The sequence below is a fragment of the Salvelinus fontinalis genome, chromosome 27 (assembly GCF_029448725.1).
Source record: "Salvelinus fontinalis isolate EN_2023a chromosome 27, ASM2944872v1, whole genome shotgun sequence".
NCBI lineage: Eukaryota > Metazoa > Chordata > Actinopteri > Salmoniformes > Salmonidae > Salvelinus > Salvelinus fontinalis.
Genome location: NC_074691.1, coordinates 23,465,896 through 23,485,752, shown reverse-complemented (window position 1 = coordinate 23,485,752; position 19,857 = coordinate 23,465,896). Strand labels below are relative to the sequence as shown.

The 19,857-nt window shown below is 41.9% G+C and overlaps 1 protein-coding gene across 1 annotated transcript; it reads right to left on the bottom strand.

Moving 5' to 3' along the window:
* Positions 1 to 205: 205 nt before the first annotated feature.
* Positions 206 to 19,674, bottom strand: snx3 (sorting nexin 3). The gene is made up of 4 exons (XM_055885326.1): positions 19,442 to 19,674; positions 3,378 to 3,473; positions 3,109 to 3,233; positions 206 to 1,314 (listed from the first exon to the last, which is right to left on the bottom strand). The coding sequence occupies exons 1-4, from the start codon at positions 19,601 to 19,603 to the stop codon at positions 1,209 to 1,211; spliced, it is 489 nt and encodes a 162-aa protein (XP_055741301.1). The 5' UTR covers positions 19,604 to 19,674; the 3' UTR covers positions 206 to 1,208.
* Between the last annotated feature and the right edge of the window lie 183 nt (positions 19,675 to 19,857).

The window sequence follows — 19,857 nt, the reverse complement described above, 5'->3', positions numbered from 1 at the left end:
TTCAAGTGCTGTCCAATGAATCAAGGGCTTTATCGTTATATTGGCTTTCATAATGATAAAAAAAAGTACCATTGACATCATTAGTGGCGATCAATGTCGTTCAATCCAATTAAAGTGGAGAAAAACATGATTCATAGGGAGTTCGGTGTACAGCAGGTTGCCATGGCAGGGCAACTGTATATCAGAAGCAGCATGGACCAAAATGTGTGTATTCACTGAAATCTTTATTCAGGAAAACATGACAACGCATCACCACCTCATGCGTATGAGTGCATTTGACCTGTTTTATTGAAAAACTTTCAAAATAAACAAAATGGCACAGCAGTATACAAACGTCAAACGCACATGCACGGTCAGTCGGTAGAAAAATTCTGTGGGGTTCCCCTCTGTGGTGCATTTTTTCCTCATTAGAAAATAATTTACAGGCTAACTAACAGGGGAAGTGCTGGCTGGTAGTACACACTGACGGTGCGTACAAGACAACTCGGAAAGCTCCGATTTAAGTGCATTCATGACAACTGGGAATGCAAGCGCCAAATGGGATTTTTTTTAAATAGATTTATTTTTTTAACAGTCATCCAACACAGAAATACCGGTCGGAATCTCTGGCATTATCCTAGAGCTCCGACCAGAATATCACTGACGTCATTATATTTCCCCCAGTCTGAGCTCGTTTTTTCAGGGACTAGTGTTATTTTCAGAGTCAGGGGACCATCCACAAAGTGTGATTTTCAGAGTCAGGGACCCTCCACAAAGTGTGTGAAGTCGCAGTTATGGCGGTGAGGACAATCATTCCAATTGGACATTGAGTGGAAACAGTGCGTAATGTATGGGGTTTAAACATGAGGTTTGCATACATGGAAAGGTATTTTTTATATTTCTTTAAAATTAAAATATCCAAGACATACCTAACTGATAAATACAGATAAATGTAAAATACCAAAGTTAGTGGTATTTTGAGACAAAAACTAAAATAAATTATTTTCAACCACAATTACATCGAGACCATTTCTTAGTTTCATCCAATCGAGAGTTGAAAACGAGCATTACATGAGATCATTAATCAAATGGAAATAAAAAGACAGAAAGAAAGTGATTACAAATGAAAGAGTGAAGATCATAGAAGTGTTTTTGGTCAGAGCAGAGTAGGACCGTTAGCAGTAGAGAGAGCTTTGGGTTGTGGGCTGGGCCGAGTGGTGGTCCTGCTCTTAGGCTTGTCGTATTTTGGAGGGGGTATAGGTCTTGTCCACAGACTCGTCCTGTAGAAACATGTGCAGGCAGCGCTCGTTCTGAGCCAAAGGGTGACCAGCCACTCTGAAACACAAGACAGGAAGAGAGGTTATGAATACATGTTGTTACAGTCTGTCTGACATGGTTACAAAGTACATGGTAACAAAGAACACATTCTGTTCATACATTTTATTTCTGGAAAAAATGTCAATACAATCCTTGACCATAATGACTTCCTTACTTATTCCTCTTCGTTCTTATAAGGAACATAAGGCTTCCATGAGAGTGCACCACGAGAGACATTGACCATAATTGGACAGGCAAGTACTACTCCAGTCTCCTTTTTACCTGATTTACAAAACTGTGAAAAGTTTTCAGGAGGGTAGCAAAACTTGCCCACATTTTCAACAGGTTTGTTTTCAATTTCCAAACGGTCAGGTCAGGTGCATTTTGGAGGACCACTGACCTATGTCTGATGGTCATTGAGAGGGAATAGGGAGCACCTTTACTAACTGTTATTTTAAATTGGCAATTCATGAAGTCTCCATGTTACATCTGGAGCCAGAGAATTTGATTAAAAGCAAGAATGACCATTGAGGTCAGGTAGAGGGTGAGGGATGGAAGCAAAGTAAAGGGAGAGAATAAAAAAATAAGGGGGAAAGAAAGAAAAAAATTGAAAGACAGACCCATTTTCCATGACTGACGTACTCATCATCCTACGTACTCTCAGCTAAAATGAGAAATATTTCTTAAGGCCAAGCATGACCAAGGGTTCACGTACTGGTCAAACAGAAAAATTACAGAGGATTTGAGGAGGCTTCCGTTTGCCATTAACAGAGCAAGTTGAGCCCCACCCCTCCCAACACTCCAACTAATATTTAAAAAAAATGATTGACAGGGTTCAATTAAACTGTATCTTACCTGGCCTCTAAATCGCACCCGACCCTGTCGCCACTACTCCATCCCAAGTCTGATTACAAATCTCACCTTTCATTTTTGAACAACATAGCCGACTAACTTCCGTCCAAACTTCACTGTGCTGTTCTCTCCTCTGCTGGGTTGTTTACAAATGATAATGGTGTTTACCTCCAGGAAAAGGGTTTTCCTCTCACAATGCACTCAATCACAGATTATAACAGCAGAGCGAACAAGCTCCATTCCACTGTGCAGCTATTAAGTCTAAACAATGCTATGATCAACAGTAGCATTTAATTGAAAGAAAAATACAAATACATTTTTAAAAATAAATCTTAATTACCAACATATTCTCAGCTCCCTTGAAAAACCAATGTATGGTTTTACATACTTAATATTCTAACAGGTAGCATTCGCCACATTTGCACATGAAACAAAGATAATAGCCAAGTCTGCAATCAAAGCAAATAATTACAGTCCCACTCTAACTTTTATTGTTCTCTACATGGGGGTGAGAACACCTTGGGGTAAAAAATAAGCAGGGGTGCACACACCATGCCTCAGGAAACCACTTGCTGTAATTTGAGACACAATTATCATAAATTACACATCTAAAATAAAACAAATGTAGGAAGTACTAAGGGACACAATTCTTGTTCGTTTACCAGGCAATTATGAAGGAGAATTAAGGAGGGGGGGAGACGACATATCTGGCTGTGTGTGTTCAGTCTGTTAACGACACCGAGAGAGGGAATCTAATTGATCAACTGATTTATGTTAAGTGTTTCATAGGCTCCTAAGGTTAAGATTGAGCTGAAAGTGTCTGCAGTGATATGTTTAACATACACACATGCCTACATGCACTCTCTCACACGCCTGACATCAATCAAAAAGTAGTAATATCACAAAACAACACCCTGATTCAAGGAAGCAGAGGATCTAGAGATGACTGTGTAAACTCACTTGTTGAGGAACTGCTCTAGCCCAGCTCTCCGCTCCTCGATGAAGGAATCGTCAAATATCCCATCGTCCCCTCGGAACGGAAGCTGTCTGAACAGAGCCTTCCCGGGGAGAGGGGGGACCACCACCTGAGAGCGTCACACACATACATTAGTGGCATAAACCAAGTGAAAAACTTTTAGCGGTTTTACTGTTGTGTTTCTCTGTTTTGATTTCCTTTTTCCTGTGTAAAGTGTACCGAGACTGCTTTAAACCCCCCATAGATGGCTCACCTTGCTATCTCTCTCCAGCTCCCCTCTGAGCCACTCAAAGTCGCTGTACCTTCTCCGCACACGAGACTCCTTCAGCTTGAAGATGGGCAGGTTGGTCTAAAGGAGAAAACAGGGATAAAAAAAAAATAAAAAAAAATACTTAAGCCCCGTGCAAACCAAATGCGTTAAACTGTATGCGTTCCGGCAGAAGTCCTTTCATTTTAAATGGTAGGCAATCCGCACCATTGCGACTCAACTGCTGGACAAGGCTGCAGTACGTGCAGTGTGTCTCATGCATTGGATTTTTCAAACTTGTTTGTTGCTTTGCCCATGCGGCTGTTGCTTTGCCCATGCGGCTGTTGCTTTGCCCATGCGGCTGTTGCTTTGCCCATGCGGCTGTTGCTTTGCCCATGCGGCTGTTGCTTTGCCCATGCGGCTGTTGCTTTGCCCATGCAGTCTCAAAACAGAAGATTTACAACTGAAGATTTGGGTGATTCTGATTGGAGGCGGCAGGTAGCCTAGCAGTTAAGAGCGTTGGACCAGCAACCAAAATACTGTTGGTTCGAATGCCTGAGATGATTAGGTGAAAAAGAATAAGTCAATGTGCCCTTGAGCAAGTCACTTAACCCTAATTGCTCCTGTAAGTCTCTCTGGATAAGAGTGTCTGCTAAATGACTAAAACGTGAAAATGTGATTGCATAAGAATTACTGTACCACAACGGGATGGAGTCTGTTTGCGCACAGGGTTAGGGGAACCAGAGCACTGTAGGGTAAACAGACTAAGGTCAGAGAGTTAGAGTATAAATAACACTAGGGACCACTCCAGGGGTGTATTCATTAAACCAATTCTGTTGCAAAACGATATACAACAGAAACTGTTTATTGCAAATGTAAAACATGAGTTTCTATTGGACAAATTCAGGTAGGTCCCTCCCTGTTCTGTTTGGTTCTTAAACTGTTTCCGTAACAAATACACCCAAGGAGAGTTTGAACTAAAGCATTGTAGATCGCGTGAAGTATGAGTCCGTGCTAAATGATGCAGGGGTCTCCCCAGGATTATTAATATGACATTTACACCTGAGGGGCTGACTTGCTGCACCCTCGATAACTACTGTGATTATTATTATTTGACCATGCTGGTCATTTATGAACATTTGAACATCTTGGCCATGTTCTGTTATAATCTCCACCCGGCACAGCCAGAAGAGGACTGGCCACCCCTCATAGCCTGCTTCCGCTCTAGGTTTCTTCCTAGGTTTTGGCCTTTCTAGGGAGTTTTTCCTAGCCACCGTGCTTCTACACCTGCATTGCTTGGTATTTGGGGTTTTAGGCTGGGTTTCTGTACAGCACTTTGAGATATCAGCTGATGACGAAGGGCTATATAAATACATTTGATTTGATTAATATGGTAGTGCTGCTGAGTACAGCAGCAGGGGAGGCACGGAGATTTCCGCATTTATTTAACACCCGTAACTGCCATTTCCTGCAATCTTAAGAAAAAATTGCCTTACCGTGCCTTCAGAAATGATTCATACCCCTTAGACTGAATTCAATATGGATTTAAAAAAATAACATTTTAAAATTTAAAAAAACTCAACCATCTACACACCATAATTAAAAAGTGAAAACATTTGTATATATTTTTGCAAATCAATTGAAATTGAAGTACAGAAATCTAATCAACATAAGTCTTCACACCTCTGAGTCAATACATGTTAGAATCATCTTTGGCAATGATTCCAGCTGTGAGTCTTTCTGGGTAAGCCTAAGAGCTTTGCACAAGTGTATAGTACAATATTTACATATTATTTTTTAAATTCTTCAAGCTCTGTGAAGGTGGTTGTTGATCATTGCTAGTCAGTCGTTTTTATGTCTTGACAGATTTTCAAGCCGATTTAAGTCAAAACTGTACCTAGGCCACTCAGGAACATTCAATGTAGTCTTGGTAAACAACTCCAGTGTATATTTGGCCTTGTGTTTTAGGTTATTGTCCTGCTGAAAGGTGAATGCGTCTCCCATCGTCTGTTGGAAAGCAGACTGAACCAGGGTTTCCTCTAGGATTTTGCCTTTGCATAGCTCTATTCCACTTATTTTTATCCTAAAAAAACTCCCCAGTCCTTGCCGATGACGAGCATACCCATAACATGATGCAGCCACCACCATGCTTGATAATATGAAGAGTGGTACTCAGTGATGTGTCAGATTTGCCCTAAACATAACGCTATGTATTCAGGACAAAATTCATGTTGACACATTTTGTGCAGTTTTACTTTAGTGCCTTATTGATAACATGATGCATGTTTTTTTAACTTGTTTATTCTGTACAGGCTTCATTTTAAATCTGTCAATTAGGTAAGTATTGTGGCGCAACTACAATGCTGATCCATTCTCAGAGTTTAATGTCTTTGATAGGAGAAAAGTCACCATTGGCTTCATGGTGAAATCCCTGAGCGGTTTCCTTCCTCTCCGGCAAATGAGCAAATGAGATAGGAAGTACGCCTGTATCGTTGTAGGGACGGAGTGTAATTAAAACTTCACCTTGCTAAAAGGGATAGTCAATGTCTGCTTTAAAAAAAAAGGTCAAAAGTTGACACCTACTCATTCAAGTTTTTTTCTATATTTTTACTATTCTCTACTGTAGAACAGTGAAGATATCAAAACTAATTAAATAACACATATGGAATCATGTAGAACACCAAGTGTTAAATAAAAATATATTTTATATTTGAGATTCTTCAAAGTAGCCACCCTTTGCCTTGACAGCTTGGCATTCTCTCAACCAGCTTCATGAGATAGTCACCTGGAATGCATTTCAATTAATAGGTGTGCCTTGCGGAATTTCTTTCCTTCTTAATGAATGCGTTTGAGCCAATCAGTTGTGTTGTGACAAGGTAGGGGTGGTATACAGAAGATAGTCCATATTATGGCAAGCAAAGAGAAACGACAGCCCATCATTACTTTAAGACATGAAGGTCAGTCAATACGGATAAATTCAAGAACTTTGAAAGTTCCCTCAAGTGCAGTCACAAAAACCATCAAGCGCTATGATGAAACTGGCTTTCATGAGGACCACCACAGGAAAGGAAGACCCAGTGTTACCTCTGCTGCACAGGATAAGTTCATTAGAGTTACCAGCCTCAGAAATGGCAGCCCAAATAAATGCATTAACTGTTCAGAGGAGACTGCGTTTATCAGGCCTTCATGGTCGAATTGCTGCAAAGAAACCACTACTACAGGACGCCAATAATAATAATAATAATAAGAGACTTGCATGGGCCAAGAAACACGAGCAAAAGACATTCGACCATGGAAATCTGTCAATTTTTTACTTTCGGTTCCAACCGCCATGTCTTTGTGAGACGAAGAGTTGGTGAACAGATGATTTCTGCATGTGTAGTTCCCACCGTGAAGCATGGAGGTGGTGGTGTGATGGTGCTTTAAATGGTGACACCATCTGTGATTTATTTAGAATTCAAGACACACTTAACCAGCATGGCTACCACAGCATTCTGCAGCGATATCCATCCCACCTGGTTTGCGCTTAGTGGGATTATCATTTGTTTTTCAACAGGACAATGACCCAACACACCTCCAGGCTGTGTAAGGGCTATTTGACCAAGAAGGAGAGTGATGGAATGCTGCATCAGATGACCTGGCCTCCACAATCACCCGACCTCAACCCAATTGCAATGGTTTGGGATGAGTTGGACCGCAGAGTGAATGAAAAGCAGCTAACAAATGCTCAGCATGTGGGAACTCCTTCAAGACCGTTGGAAAAGCATTCCAGGTGAAGCTGGTTGAGATAACGCCAAGAGTGTGCAAAACTGTCAAGGCAAAGGGTGGCTACGTTGACGAATATAAATAATTTATTTGTTAAACACTTTTTTGGTTACTACATGATTCCATATGGTGTTATTTCATAGTTTTGATGTCGTCACTATTATTCTACAATGGAGACAATAGTAAAAATAAAGAAAGATCCTTGAATGACTTGTCCAAACTTATACGCCTTATACACACACCTTTTCACTTCTGCCCACAAATTTTCTATGGGATTGAGGTCAGGGCTTTGTCTTCCAATTGGAAGACCCATTTGCGACCAAGCTTCAACTTCCTGACCGATGTCTTGAGATTTTGCTTCAATATATCCACTTAATTTTCCTACCTCATAATGCCATCTATTTTGTGAAGTGCACCAGTCTCTTCTGCAGCAAAGCACCCCACAACATGATGCTGCCACCCCCGTGCTTCACAGTTGGGATGGTGTTCTTCAGCTTGCAAGCGTCTGCCTTTTTCCTCCAAACATAACGATGGTCATTATGGCCAAACAGTTCTATTTTTGTTTCATCAGACCAGAGGACATTTCTCCAAAATGTATGATCTTTGTCTCCATGTGCAGTTGCAAACCATAGTCTGGCTTTTTTTTTTAATGGTGGTTTTTGAGCAGTGGCTTCTTCCTTGCTGAGCGGCCTTTCAGGTTATGTCGATATAGGACTCATTTTACTGTGGATATAGACACTTTTGTACCTGTTTCCTCCAGCATCTTCACAAGGTCCTTTGCTGTTGTTCTGGAATTGATTTGCACTTTTCACACCAAAGTATGATCATCTCTAGGAGACAGAACGCGTCTCCTTCCTGAGCGGTATGACGGCTGCGTGGTCCCATGGTGCTTATAGTTGCGTACTATTAATTGTACAGATAAACGTGGTACCTTCTGGCGTTTGGTTCATCATTGGGAGCAATTCCTAGACTTGAGGTCTACAATTTTTTTCTGAGGCCTTGGCCGATTTCTTTTGATTTTCCCATGATGTCAAGCAAGGAGGCACTGAGTTTGAAGGTAGGCTTTGAAAAACAGCCTAAGGTACACCGCTAATTGACTCAAATTATGTCAATTAGCCTATCAGAAGCTTCTAAAGCCACGACATAATTTTCTGGAATTTTCCAAGCTGTTTAAAAGGCACAGTCAACTTAGTGTATGTAAACTTCTGACCCACTGGAATTGTGATACAGTGAATTATAAGTGAAATAATCTGTCTGTAAACAATTGTTGGAGAAATTACTTGTGTCATGCACAAAGTAGATGTCCTAACCGACTTGCCAAAACTATAGTTTAACAAAAAATTTGCGGAGTGGTTGAAAAACAAGTTAATGACTCTAACCTAAGTGTATGTAAACCTCCGACTTCAACTGTATATACATAGAGTGCATTCAGACCCCTTCCCCACATTGTTACATTACTGCCTTATTCTAAATTGTTTAAATTGTTTAATTCCCTTCAGCTACACACAATACTGCTCAGTTTGGCTGGGTGGCCAGCTCTAGGAAGAGTCTTGGTGGTTCCCAACTTCTTCCATTGAAGAATGATGGAGACCAATGTGTTCTTGGGGACCTTCAGTGCTGCAGATTTCTTGGTACCCTTCCCAAGATCTGTGCCTCGACACAATCCTGTCTCCAGTGCGCCACGGACAATTCCTTCGACCTCATGGCTTGGTTTTTGCTCTGACATGTGTTGTCAACTGTGGGACCTCATATAGACTGCTGTGTGCCTTCCCAAATCATGTTCAATCAATTGAATTTAACACAAGTAGACTCCAATGAAGTTGTAGAAACATCTCAAGGATGATCAATGGAAACATGATGCACCCAAGCTCAATTTCGAGTCTCATAGCAAAGGTTCTGAATACTTATGTAAATAAGGTATGTTTTTATTATTTAGAAATTTGCAACATTTTCTAAAAACCTGTTTTTGCTTTGTCATTATGGAGTAGTGTGTGTAGATTGCTGAGGATTTGTAGTTATTTAATCCATTTTAGAATAAGGCTGTAACATAACAAAATGTGGAAAAAGTCAAGGGGTCTGACGCAGCACCTTCTTACATTCTTTGGGGAAAACCCGGTGATGATATTGATACTAGACTGGGGTATACAAAATCTATTTTCAATAAGTCTCACAACACACTATGGTACCATCAACCCTTCCACCACTAATGTGTAGTAAACCAAGTGATACACAGCAGCCATTTTGTCCCAGAGACACGCACCACACACTGGCTATGAGGAGTAGATGCAGCGTGAATGACACAGGCTTGCCATTGTGCCGTTTGGGCCTAGCCTTGTGTTAGGTACTCTGTGGCAAATGACTTTGTTAAAAGAGCCATACAAATAGAAAATTCAATTGGAAATTGAAATCCTGTATTGAGGACTGAAGAATATAAGTTTGCTCTTACAGGGCTCACCAAGGTCTGATGCACTTTGAACGAGCTGAGAGAGAGAAAGACAGAGAGAGAGAGAGACAGAGAGAAAGACAGAGAGAGAGAGAGAGAAAGACCGAGAGAGAGAGAGAGCGTAGTGCTAGTTAATGAGCACTGGAGATTACATTTCATGAAATGTTTCGGCATTGACATACACCACTGAAGCGTACAGCAGCACATTAGAACAGAATGCCAAAGCTCTTCACCTGTCATGACAGCAGCATCCTGCGGCCATCCCAGCCACAATACACAACCTGGAGAGAAAAAGAACATTTCCCCATAGACAGACAGCAATCGCAGAAGGTCAGAATTCATGGAGAGCCACAAGAGCAGAAACCATTGAGCTGTTGGATGGATGAATGCAGTGCGACGTGTGTGAGCAGTGGCAGACTGATCGATGAGCAGGAGAACGAAGGAGTGTGTGATAAAGAGATGGATAGGTAGCTGGCACGCTGAGTAAATAGACGAATAAATGGGTTAGATGAGGAGAGGGGGGCTGTATGGACTATGGGGGACTAATTAAGAAAGGAGAGCAGAAGTGGCCTTTTCGTTCTCATGGTCTCCCTCGCTCTCTCCCCCCCGTCCCCTCCTCTTCATATTTTCCCTCTCCTATAATAAGTCACTGTTTTGCCCTTGAGACCCCTCTTGAGTCTTTTCACTGGGAAAAACACAAACCGAACTCTCCTCTTGTCTTCTGTCCTCTCTTCTCTGCTCGCTCCTCTCTTTTTGCCCTACCTCTCTTTAAAATTATGGATTTTTCTACACTACATTAACGAGGTAGAAGAGAGAATTTTGGAAGGATTTGAAAATAATAAATTTAAAGTTATTTGATAACAATTGCTATTATTTTTTATTACCACAAAAAACTACAATGAAGTCAAATGGTAATATCAGAACAAGTATTAAAAGTGGCTGAAAAATAAGATTTTGCCTCATGTTGGGGTTCTTCTGACAGTTGATAACGGAGGACAAAGAACAAGGTGAGGGAAAAAGGTATAGAACACTACAAGAACTGAAGGAATGTTTCTCTCTCGTTCCACCTTTCTTTCCCATCCTTCACCTCTCCTTACCCCCTTTTTCTTTCTGTAGTCGTATGTCCTCTCTCGTTTGTCTACCCAGCCATTCTCTCTCCTCTTATTTCCTTCCCTTCTGTCTCCAGGTGATGTTGTCAGCCACCCCCTCCTTCCTCTCAGGTCACAGGAGAAGGGGATTATCCTAGCTGTAGAGCCCCTCAGCTGTAGCCACGGTCTTCCCTCTCAGTGGGCTGTCCCCCAGTGTTCTGGTACCTCACAGCACGGAACGCTTCACGGGAACACTGAGAAGTTAATCCCCACGACAACAGATCATGGTTACAGGTAATCTGCCACCGCCGAGACGCTAATCCCATCAGGCCCAGTCCCGACGCTCCCACACAAAACACACACGAGCAGAACTCTGTGTGTGGAGAAACAGGTGCTAGAGTTAGACAACACTCAAACAAGCTGCAAAACACACACACTTGACTTTTGGACAATTCTGGTTCACTCAAACTACGCTTTCCAAATGTTCAATCTTGGGCTTGCTGATCCACACCCCTGCCTGGACCTCAATGCTCAGGACAAAAGAGAGAGAAAATGAAAGTCACCTGCGCTTTCAATCACCACCCCGTCGCAACCTATGATTAAGAGATTGGCGTTAACGGTGAGAGGAGAGGACAAGTCAGGTGAAAGGTGAGTAGTCAGCTCACCCACACTTTTCGGTCTCAAACAAACACTTGTAATTTCACACATACAAACCATAAGAACACCACTCCCCATGTAAAGAGGCAGTGCGTGGGAGCTCTACAAGTCAAAGATCAGGTTTCTGTCCTCTTCACACCTGGCTGTAGGTTGGGGCTGGGGGCGTGGTGCGTGTGTGACTCAGGTTACGGAATAAGGTACTGATTGGGACACCCTGGACCACCCCAAACCCATAATGTCTTTAGTTCAATCGAGGCCTACCTTAATTTCTTTAGTTATTCAAACAGCACACTTTGTTTCTCTCACTATCGCAGATCAGTGGTGGGATAGGGGTGAGGAATGGGAGGGGGGGGGGGGCAAGAAAATCTGTGTTACGGAAAACAGACAGAATCCAGACATTAAAAAGGAATACAACAATACTCAGAAATGTATTGAACTTAGTAGGAAATCAAGTAAATGTATTGAACTTATTCTAAAATTCATTTTGGGGCGGCAGGTAGCCTAGTGGTTGCAAGATCAGGTTGCAAGATCAAATCCCCGAGCTGACAAGGTAAAAATCTGTTGTTCTGCCCCTGAACAAGGCAGTTAACCCACTGTTCCTAGGCTGTCCTTGTAAATAGGAATTTGTTCTAAATAAAGGTTAAATTAAAAAAAGTTTAAAATGAATGTGCCCAAGTTAATAACAAAAGATGAACAAAATGCATCTGTGATTTGTATTTTCCTGCAACTTTCTGAAACGGCACAGGAACGCCCCCACTCATATGTCTGGTCTCGTCTTCACTTTGTGTCACCGTTGGCGATAATGCTAATGATAACCGTCTGCTGGTTGATGGCTTTCCCAAAAATCTTGTCAATTAAAAGCTAACTACAAAGTAGCCTATGCCTACCTGGCAGAAGGATATCATGTTTATTTGCAACAATCCAGTGGCCAATTGTTTTGCAAACTCTGAAATCACATGAGCGCTACAGAAACACCACTAACCAAACAATGCCGCATGCTCACTTGCATTAAAAAGTGACTGCCTTTAAAAAGCAACATAACCCGTTGAAAACTGCTTATGTGGCAACGATGTGAGTTAAGAATAACTGATTCAAAATGTATTACAATGTGTATAATTTTGGTAATAAGTGAGACTTGTCTAAGACGGAGCTTGGAACATCCATAAATTAAGGTTTGGTTTTGATTTGACAATGTCCACTAACATGAGGTGAACATTCTTTAAATGTATTTAACCTTTAACTAGGCAAGTCAGTGACGGCATACACCGGCCAAACCCAGATGACCCTGGGCCAATTGTGCGCCGCCCTATGGGTCTCCCAATCACGGCAGGTTGTGATACACCCTGGTTCGAATCCAGGCTGTGAAGCCTCTGGCACTGAGACGTAGTGCGTTAGACCACAGCGCCACTCAGGAGCCCATCTGCGGTGATTGCTCTCAATCCAATAGCATAGCCAGTGAGACACACCTGTCCAGCAGCTCCGACTTTGTGACAACACGTCACACATTTTATTTTACTTGTGAAATACTGCACCAAAGACCTTTGATGTAAAATTATGCAACTAACACAGTCTCAGCAAATTCATGACATATTTTGAGGAAGTGAAATGGGCTTCTGCATCTAGTGTTGAAGACAAAAAGCATTCAACAAATGCGGAATCGTTGAGGAAACAATACCGAAATCTAATTTTTAGAAAGAGCTAAAGAAAGAAACACTTGCCAATAAGCATGCTCAGTGGCTCTTTAAATGGTAACTACAACCAAAATTCTAAATGTCTTAGATTTTTACCTCAAAACGTGGTCTCCTGATGTGGTTTAAACACAGTTGTGGACTGAGAACACCCAATTTTGTTATTTTTCTATTTCAAAAATAAATAAATAACACATTTTAAAAAAGTGTTTCTCAGAGCGACTTTCCAGGAGTTGAGTAAACGCAGAATTCTGTTTTTCAGAGAAAAGAAAAAGAATGCATAACAAATATGTTTCTGCGTTTTGTAAGCGCAGATCTAAAATGCGTCTTATTTAAAATTTCTGCACGGCATCACACAAATGTTGTGCTTCAGCTGCACTTCTCCACTCGGATGAGAATTCACGACTGGGCATTTTATCAGCAGGAATGGCGCTCTGACTGATGTGGAGCTACATTTCTCCGGTATTTTTCTCAGCGAAGCCTACTTTTCTCCAGTTAAATGCAAGATTAACTTCAAGATTAACTTCAAGCAAAACATTAGGAAATGTACCTGACTACATTTATATGATAAACATTAGAAATATGATGACCATGCATAGCTTGCTTTTTTATTGTAAACAAATGTATTTGTGTGTATGATAGCCAAATAGCGTTGCATTTGTGTTGTCATCTGATAAATTAAAGCTATTTTCTGCCGAATGTGTTGCACTAATGTATTTTCTGTGAAGGAAAACTATAGCTACCTGACGACTCTATTGAAGCAAAAAAAAACTGTTGACTTTCAATGTAAAACACAGGTGAAATGGTATAAAAATGCAGATTTTTTGATGGTCTGCGTTTAGAAAAGGCAGATTTCTGAACTCTAACGAAACCCCTGAAAACTGAGAAAACGGAATATGGGAAGACCCAACGTAAACCATGTGCCATGGCCGTCTCAGTCACCAGATATCAACCCAATTGAACACTTGTGGGAGATTCTGGAGCGGCACCACCAACAAAACGCCAAATGATGGAATTTCACATGGAAGAACGGTGTTGCATCCCTCCAATAGAGTTAGACACTTGTAGAATCTATGCCAAGGTGCATTGAAGCTGTTCTGACTCGTGGTGGCCCAACGCCATATTAAGATGGCGGTTCCTTTATTTTGACACTTACCTGTACCATGCTCATTTTGAATAATCACAATGACAATGCATTTTGAAATACAATACCTAGCTGGACCTGAGCAGTTAGACAAGATAAGAATGAATTACAACAGAAAGGATAATGTAACAAAGTGATTCAAGTTTGAGTTACTGCTATAACATCGTATAAGTAGTCTTTCCATGAACAGCCTAGACTATGGTGATTAGGTTATGCTTCATACAGACAGAGCGAGAAAGCGAGAGAGGGAAAGCGCGACAGACAAAGCACAACAGACAAAGCAAGGCAGAGCGAGAGAAACGTAAGCCTAAGCAAGTGAGTGCACAGGGTCCATTTCATAAACAACACAAAAATACCCAACTTCCAACTACACTTCACTGAGCCAGTGGCCTACTAAAAGCTTTCACATCGCAGGAATAGAAACCCTTGAGTAACCCACCGCTGCATTAGAAATGCATGTGAAACATCATGTGTAGGAAGAGACAATACCATAGCTCATTAAAGACTTGGGGGAGAAAAGAGCCCAAACCCCTCAAGAGAAAGGTCACCCCTCTCCTGTGAAAATGGTTCAAGGCCGCCTATGCATTAGCTTTTAGCAGGATGGATTAAGTCAAGTTCGAGAGTGCCGCATCCCTAACCCCCCCTGCCCCCTTCTTACCCTCCCCTAGCTCTCCCTTTCAAAAATAAAAAGTATGAAAAATGGCAGCACAATACCATCTCATCGCATCATATTCTAAAAGGGAAAGAGGAGAGAACAATGGCATTGGGGCCGTGGGTCTCCCCCTCTCCGTCGTTTCCCCTGTGCAGTTTCCCTCTCTCGCCCCTACAGCCTTCCCTCTCCTCTCTCCAACTCGCCTAGCTGGCAGAAAGCTGCTTTGTTGCCATAGTATCAACTCCCACTTTTGATACTGTCATTTCAAGTAGGATATGGTAGCCTTGATACAATATGTTCCCCATTTCCATTAAAATAGTTGTCAGAGAGGATGGTGTAGAGTTTGGATTATACTTGACTGTGCCTGACAAGGTCCCTCCACCCCCACCCCTCCCTATTTTATTAAAGACCAAAATGTCCCCCCCCCCCCCAAAATGGAAGAGAGAAAGAAAGTGGGGGAGGCTATGGGAGTGGAGAGGTAGAGGAGTGGAAGAGAGAGAGAGGGCTGTAGTAAGAAGCCTTTTTATATGCTCCTGTCTGTCCATAAACAAAGTGAGATCCCAAAGTCCACGCTCTCCTGTGTGTGCTCTCTGAAGGGGGAGATGGAGGCTACCAAAGGCAAGGTCTAATGTTGGTGGTGAAGCTTTCCCCCCTATTTGTCGAGTTCAAAAACATACACTACTCTGTTGAGAGCGCGAGAGAAAAGTCCTCTCACCCTCACATCAAACTGAATCATTGAGAGACATTAGGACTGTGTAGAGAGCATCTCCTCAACATTCAAGACACGTAAAAAAATACCCTGAACTAAAACCCATGAAAGTGAACTACCAATTAGGCTATCCAATCTGTTAGCAATAGCCTTCTATTATCAGGGGGCTTATTTGAACAGTATATTGTTAGCAGAAGACACTTTAAATATAACAAATGACAAACGGAAAGACCAAAGACAACATTCTATTATTTTACACAAGACCACATTTTCAAGTTTACAAGTCTGCACACGTGAATTCTAGTTTAACTTGAGGACATGATGCTGGTTTTAGCAGAGAAACTCACCATCTGCAATGCACAACGCAGTTTCTGATATTCAATCAATTAGGCCTAAACAATTGACTAGTCACACTTTCTCTCACAGGGACCCTAATGTCACCTTTCACCATGAAATGTCACACGAGTGACCATAAAATGACCTTTGCACTGACCATAAATGTTTAATACGACCATATCAGCTAACACCGTAATATCACAGAAATGAACATACTACCAAACCATTGCATGATTAAGTTATAATACTACTTGTCTGAAAGAGTTGTGCAACAGGTACCATAGATACTGAAGTGGGGACAGAAGGAGTAGTAGGAACCAAAGAAACAGGAACTCAAAGGGTGCGTTCCAAAATACACTAAGGTCATCTACTCCGATTTCAGAGCACTCTCGTCTGAGTGTGCGAGAGCGCAGAATAACTGATGAATTTACAAACGCTCAACACCTGTTCAATATGGCAGGTGTCAGTAACCATCAGTAAAAAAGCGTAATTAATTTGCTGCCAGCAGCACAGTTACAGTCACCAACGCTCTGGATAACATGAAAACTGCCTAACTAGCTCTGCAGGGGCGAGTAAAATGTTCAGAGTGAAGTGTTCTCTCATTTGTGTCTGGAGGTAGCTAGCAAGCTAGCCAACGTTAGCCAGTTAGCTTGAGTGCTTGACTGCCGTTGTGAGGTCAGAACGCTCAGATCAACCCTACTTCTTGGTCAGTGTCCAGTGTGCACTCTAAACCTCTCAGAGAGCAAAACGTTCTGAATTTACCAACAGACAATCTGACAAGGCTCTGAATTTACAAATGCCCAGAGCGCACTCTGGCACTCTAGATTGAATTTACAAACACACCCAAAGTATAGAAGGTAGCCTATAGGAGGCATAGCAGTGAAGAGGTGACCAGACAGATACAGACACTGCTGGTGCAGGCAAAGCACACATTTCACCTGGTAAAGGTCAGGTGTCATGACTAGATTTTATAGAGTCCTCGTGGACTAAGGTGACTATTCTCCCGACTAGGCGAGAGACGTTGAAGATGCAGGGCTATGGTGGATGAAGAGTGAGGGGGTGCTTTTGTGGCCTCCCCAGGGGGGTGAGAGTAGGTGGGGGAGCCCATACGAGGACGGGGATGAAGCCTTCCCCTCTCCACACACCAGCCTTATTCATTCTTCTCCCCTATCAATGAGGGGATTAAGAAGACTCTCAGTACGGCCATACGGGCTCTCACTGCCATGGGATGGGGGTCGGGTGGGCGATTTGGGATGATGAGAGGGACTGGGGGGGTTGATCTACTAACATTTCATTGCATAAATACAGGGGGAAAAATATTATAGCTAAGCGGTGAGAGAACCCGAAACACAAGTAACACTGCAAAGCATTCCAGGCTGGCCAAGGTACCAGGCAGACCTTTTGGTATAGTCTAAATGCCTTTAGAAACAGGAGTAAAACACTTCCAAAGAAAGGGAGAAGAAAGGAAAGAGGAGAGAAGCGAAGCAAAGTTGACACCACGTTTGTTGAGAAGTGAGGGATGCGCCTCTTATCCCTGGCTCTTATGCAAAGCAGGGTCACAGAGGGCCATGAGGCGCACAATAAATGCTGATTACACGCATATGCTAATTATTACACGCTAATCAAGTACAGTAGCCTTATATTCAGCTCTAATGCCCGCAGACGGGCTTCTCTAGGTAGGGGGAAGCTATAAATACTATAGGGCCGTGCTGCGTTAAACCACCACGCTACTGAAAACAACGAGAGAGACAGCTCAGACAATCAGACAGGGTTGACAGTGGTACGGTGATAACATGCTTAGCTCTTGATGTACTGCTTCAAATTCAATAACTCTTGTAATTTGTTTTGTATTATGCACTCTGTGTTGGAAATAGTGGTGTGAAACAAATAGCACAAAAGTAGAGGATGAAAACTAGAGCCTTTTCAGCAGTCTTAAAAAGTGTTGTTGTGTTGGTAACTGGTATTCAGTTGGTACGTTTTAGCTTTCATATAAAATTAGAACAAGCTCCCGACAGGTTTTAAAATTGTGTTATACCCCATGCATTAAGTATGTCATAATCTTTATTGTCATGATGACACGTTGAGTAACTTTGTTTTCTTTACAAGCAACCAATAGCGACTGATTTGAGGGTTAAACAGTTGTTGATGACCGACTTTCACTCTCCATAGTACAGTTTATAAATATGGATGAGACCAGAGGTGAATCTCAAAAGTACTTCCTCGATTCCTCACGTCCAATCCTCTCCCCACCAGAGGGAAGCAAGGAGGTCTAGCTTTGTGAGGACATGCATATGTACTGTTTAACCCCCCAGCCCCCACCCCAGCAGAGCAGAAAGGAAATGCATGAGGTGAGTAAGTGGACTGTGAGGCTCGCTGATGCTGAGCCTGGCTCAACATCCTGTCTTCATTCCAGAGAAGCTGGCCAGTAGTTTCAGTACACCAACATGTCATAGAACAGCATTTTACACAGAGAGTCCCTTTACTGGAAAAGTATTGCTATGACTAATAAGAGAGGGGGAGAGAAAAACACCTGACTCATCTGTATTGCTCAATATCTGAGTAGAGGCATAGAGAGGCAACATTTCTTAATTGAGTGAGGGAGCTGGTCTCCAAGCTCTGCTTTTGGGTAGAGACTTAGCATGAAGGACAGTTTTATTGTGTTAAAATACACCCTTGTTGAGCTCTCTGCTTCTGTTGGTGTGTGACAAATCGAGAGCTTGGGACTATAATGTTCTATCTGCAAAAAGATGATTCTATGACAATTGGCTTTAAAGCTCAGGACCCTTATTGGTTTGAATGGTGTCAGCAATTTCTATATTATATTTTTTTGAACTTAACATGAATTGGGGTATTTCGAGTACTATATAGGTAAAGAACATTGAACAGAACAAATCTATGTCAATTACTCAATTTAGACAAATGCAGATTGAACCTTGTAGTCCCAAACTCATTAACTATCTACCATTTACACTCTATGACAAGGGTGTGGCTGGAACACAAAATGGATCTGTTAACGGTTTGTAAAACAATTAATTCGTTAAAGACTATACAAACTAGCTAGTTAGTTAAATGGCTCAATGGCCATGAGGCTCTTGCAAACAAGACACAAAACAAGACCCACTGTCAACAACATATTTGTAACTTTCCATTGACTTCACATTCCTGAAGTCAGAGAAGCTAACAGTTAGCTAGCTACCTAGCTAGGCTATCGACCAAAACTGGAGGCCCATTAAATAATATTGTATCAACAATGCTTTGATAACCTCGCCAGAAATAGTTTAATCGTTTTAATACACAGCTGAATTGGTGAAATGCCAAGTATGTTAGTTTAAAAAAACTAAAACCAATGTCTAGCTAATTGTTATTGCTACTAACAACTAACCTACTCCGTGGCTAAAAGTTAGTTAACCGATTTGACCGTTCGAATATAGTCTACATCTGACTGGTAACGTTACACATCTCTTTCTTAGTGTAACCCTAACTAAACCCAATCCCCTTTATCAAGATGACCAGGTCCACTGCCCTAAAGAGCAAGCTAATGGTTTGCCTATTTATTTTGTTAGCTCGCTAGCTATATTGTATGCTCACCTTCAGTCTTATTTCATACGTGGTAAACCTGGTCCTCCCGACACCGACCGTTTCAGGGTTGCTCACATCAATCTCTAGAAAGTTACTTGGGGGTCCATACGCGTCGTTCAAGTTCTGAGGCTTGGAGAATAGCCTCCTTGTATCAGCTATGGTATCAGCCATTTCTCCCCCACTAGTTTGGTTAGCCGCAATCGCCCTGCCGTTTGGGTCCGTGTTATTCTGGATCCTTGGGACGTCCGGTATAATAATAATCATTATATTAATAAATGGGTGGGTGCTTATAATTTTCCTATTTCAAACATGTACAAGTGTGTATTAATACGCATGTATGAATAGTATATATATTTTTGTATGTTTTGCATATATCCTAACTCTTCCTGAGACACCCTCGGAGAGTGGGGTCACGGCAAGTGTCG

Coding starts and splice junctions, on each gene's coding strand:
- snx3 (XM_055885326.1), bottom strand. CDS start 19,603: ATGGCTGATACCATAGCTGATACAAGGAGGCTATTCTCCAAGCCTCAG. Junction 3,474..19,441: donor CGTATGAAATAAGACTGAAG/GTGAGCATACAA, acceptor TTTCTCCTTTAG/ACCAACCTGCCCATCTTCAA. Junction 1,315..3,108: donor CTAGAGCAGTTCCTCAACAA/GTGAGTTTACAC, acceptor CTTGTGTTTCAG/AGTGGCTGGTCACCCTTTGG.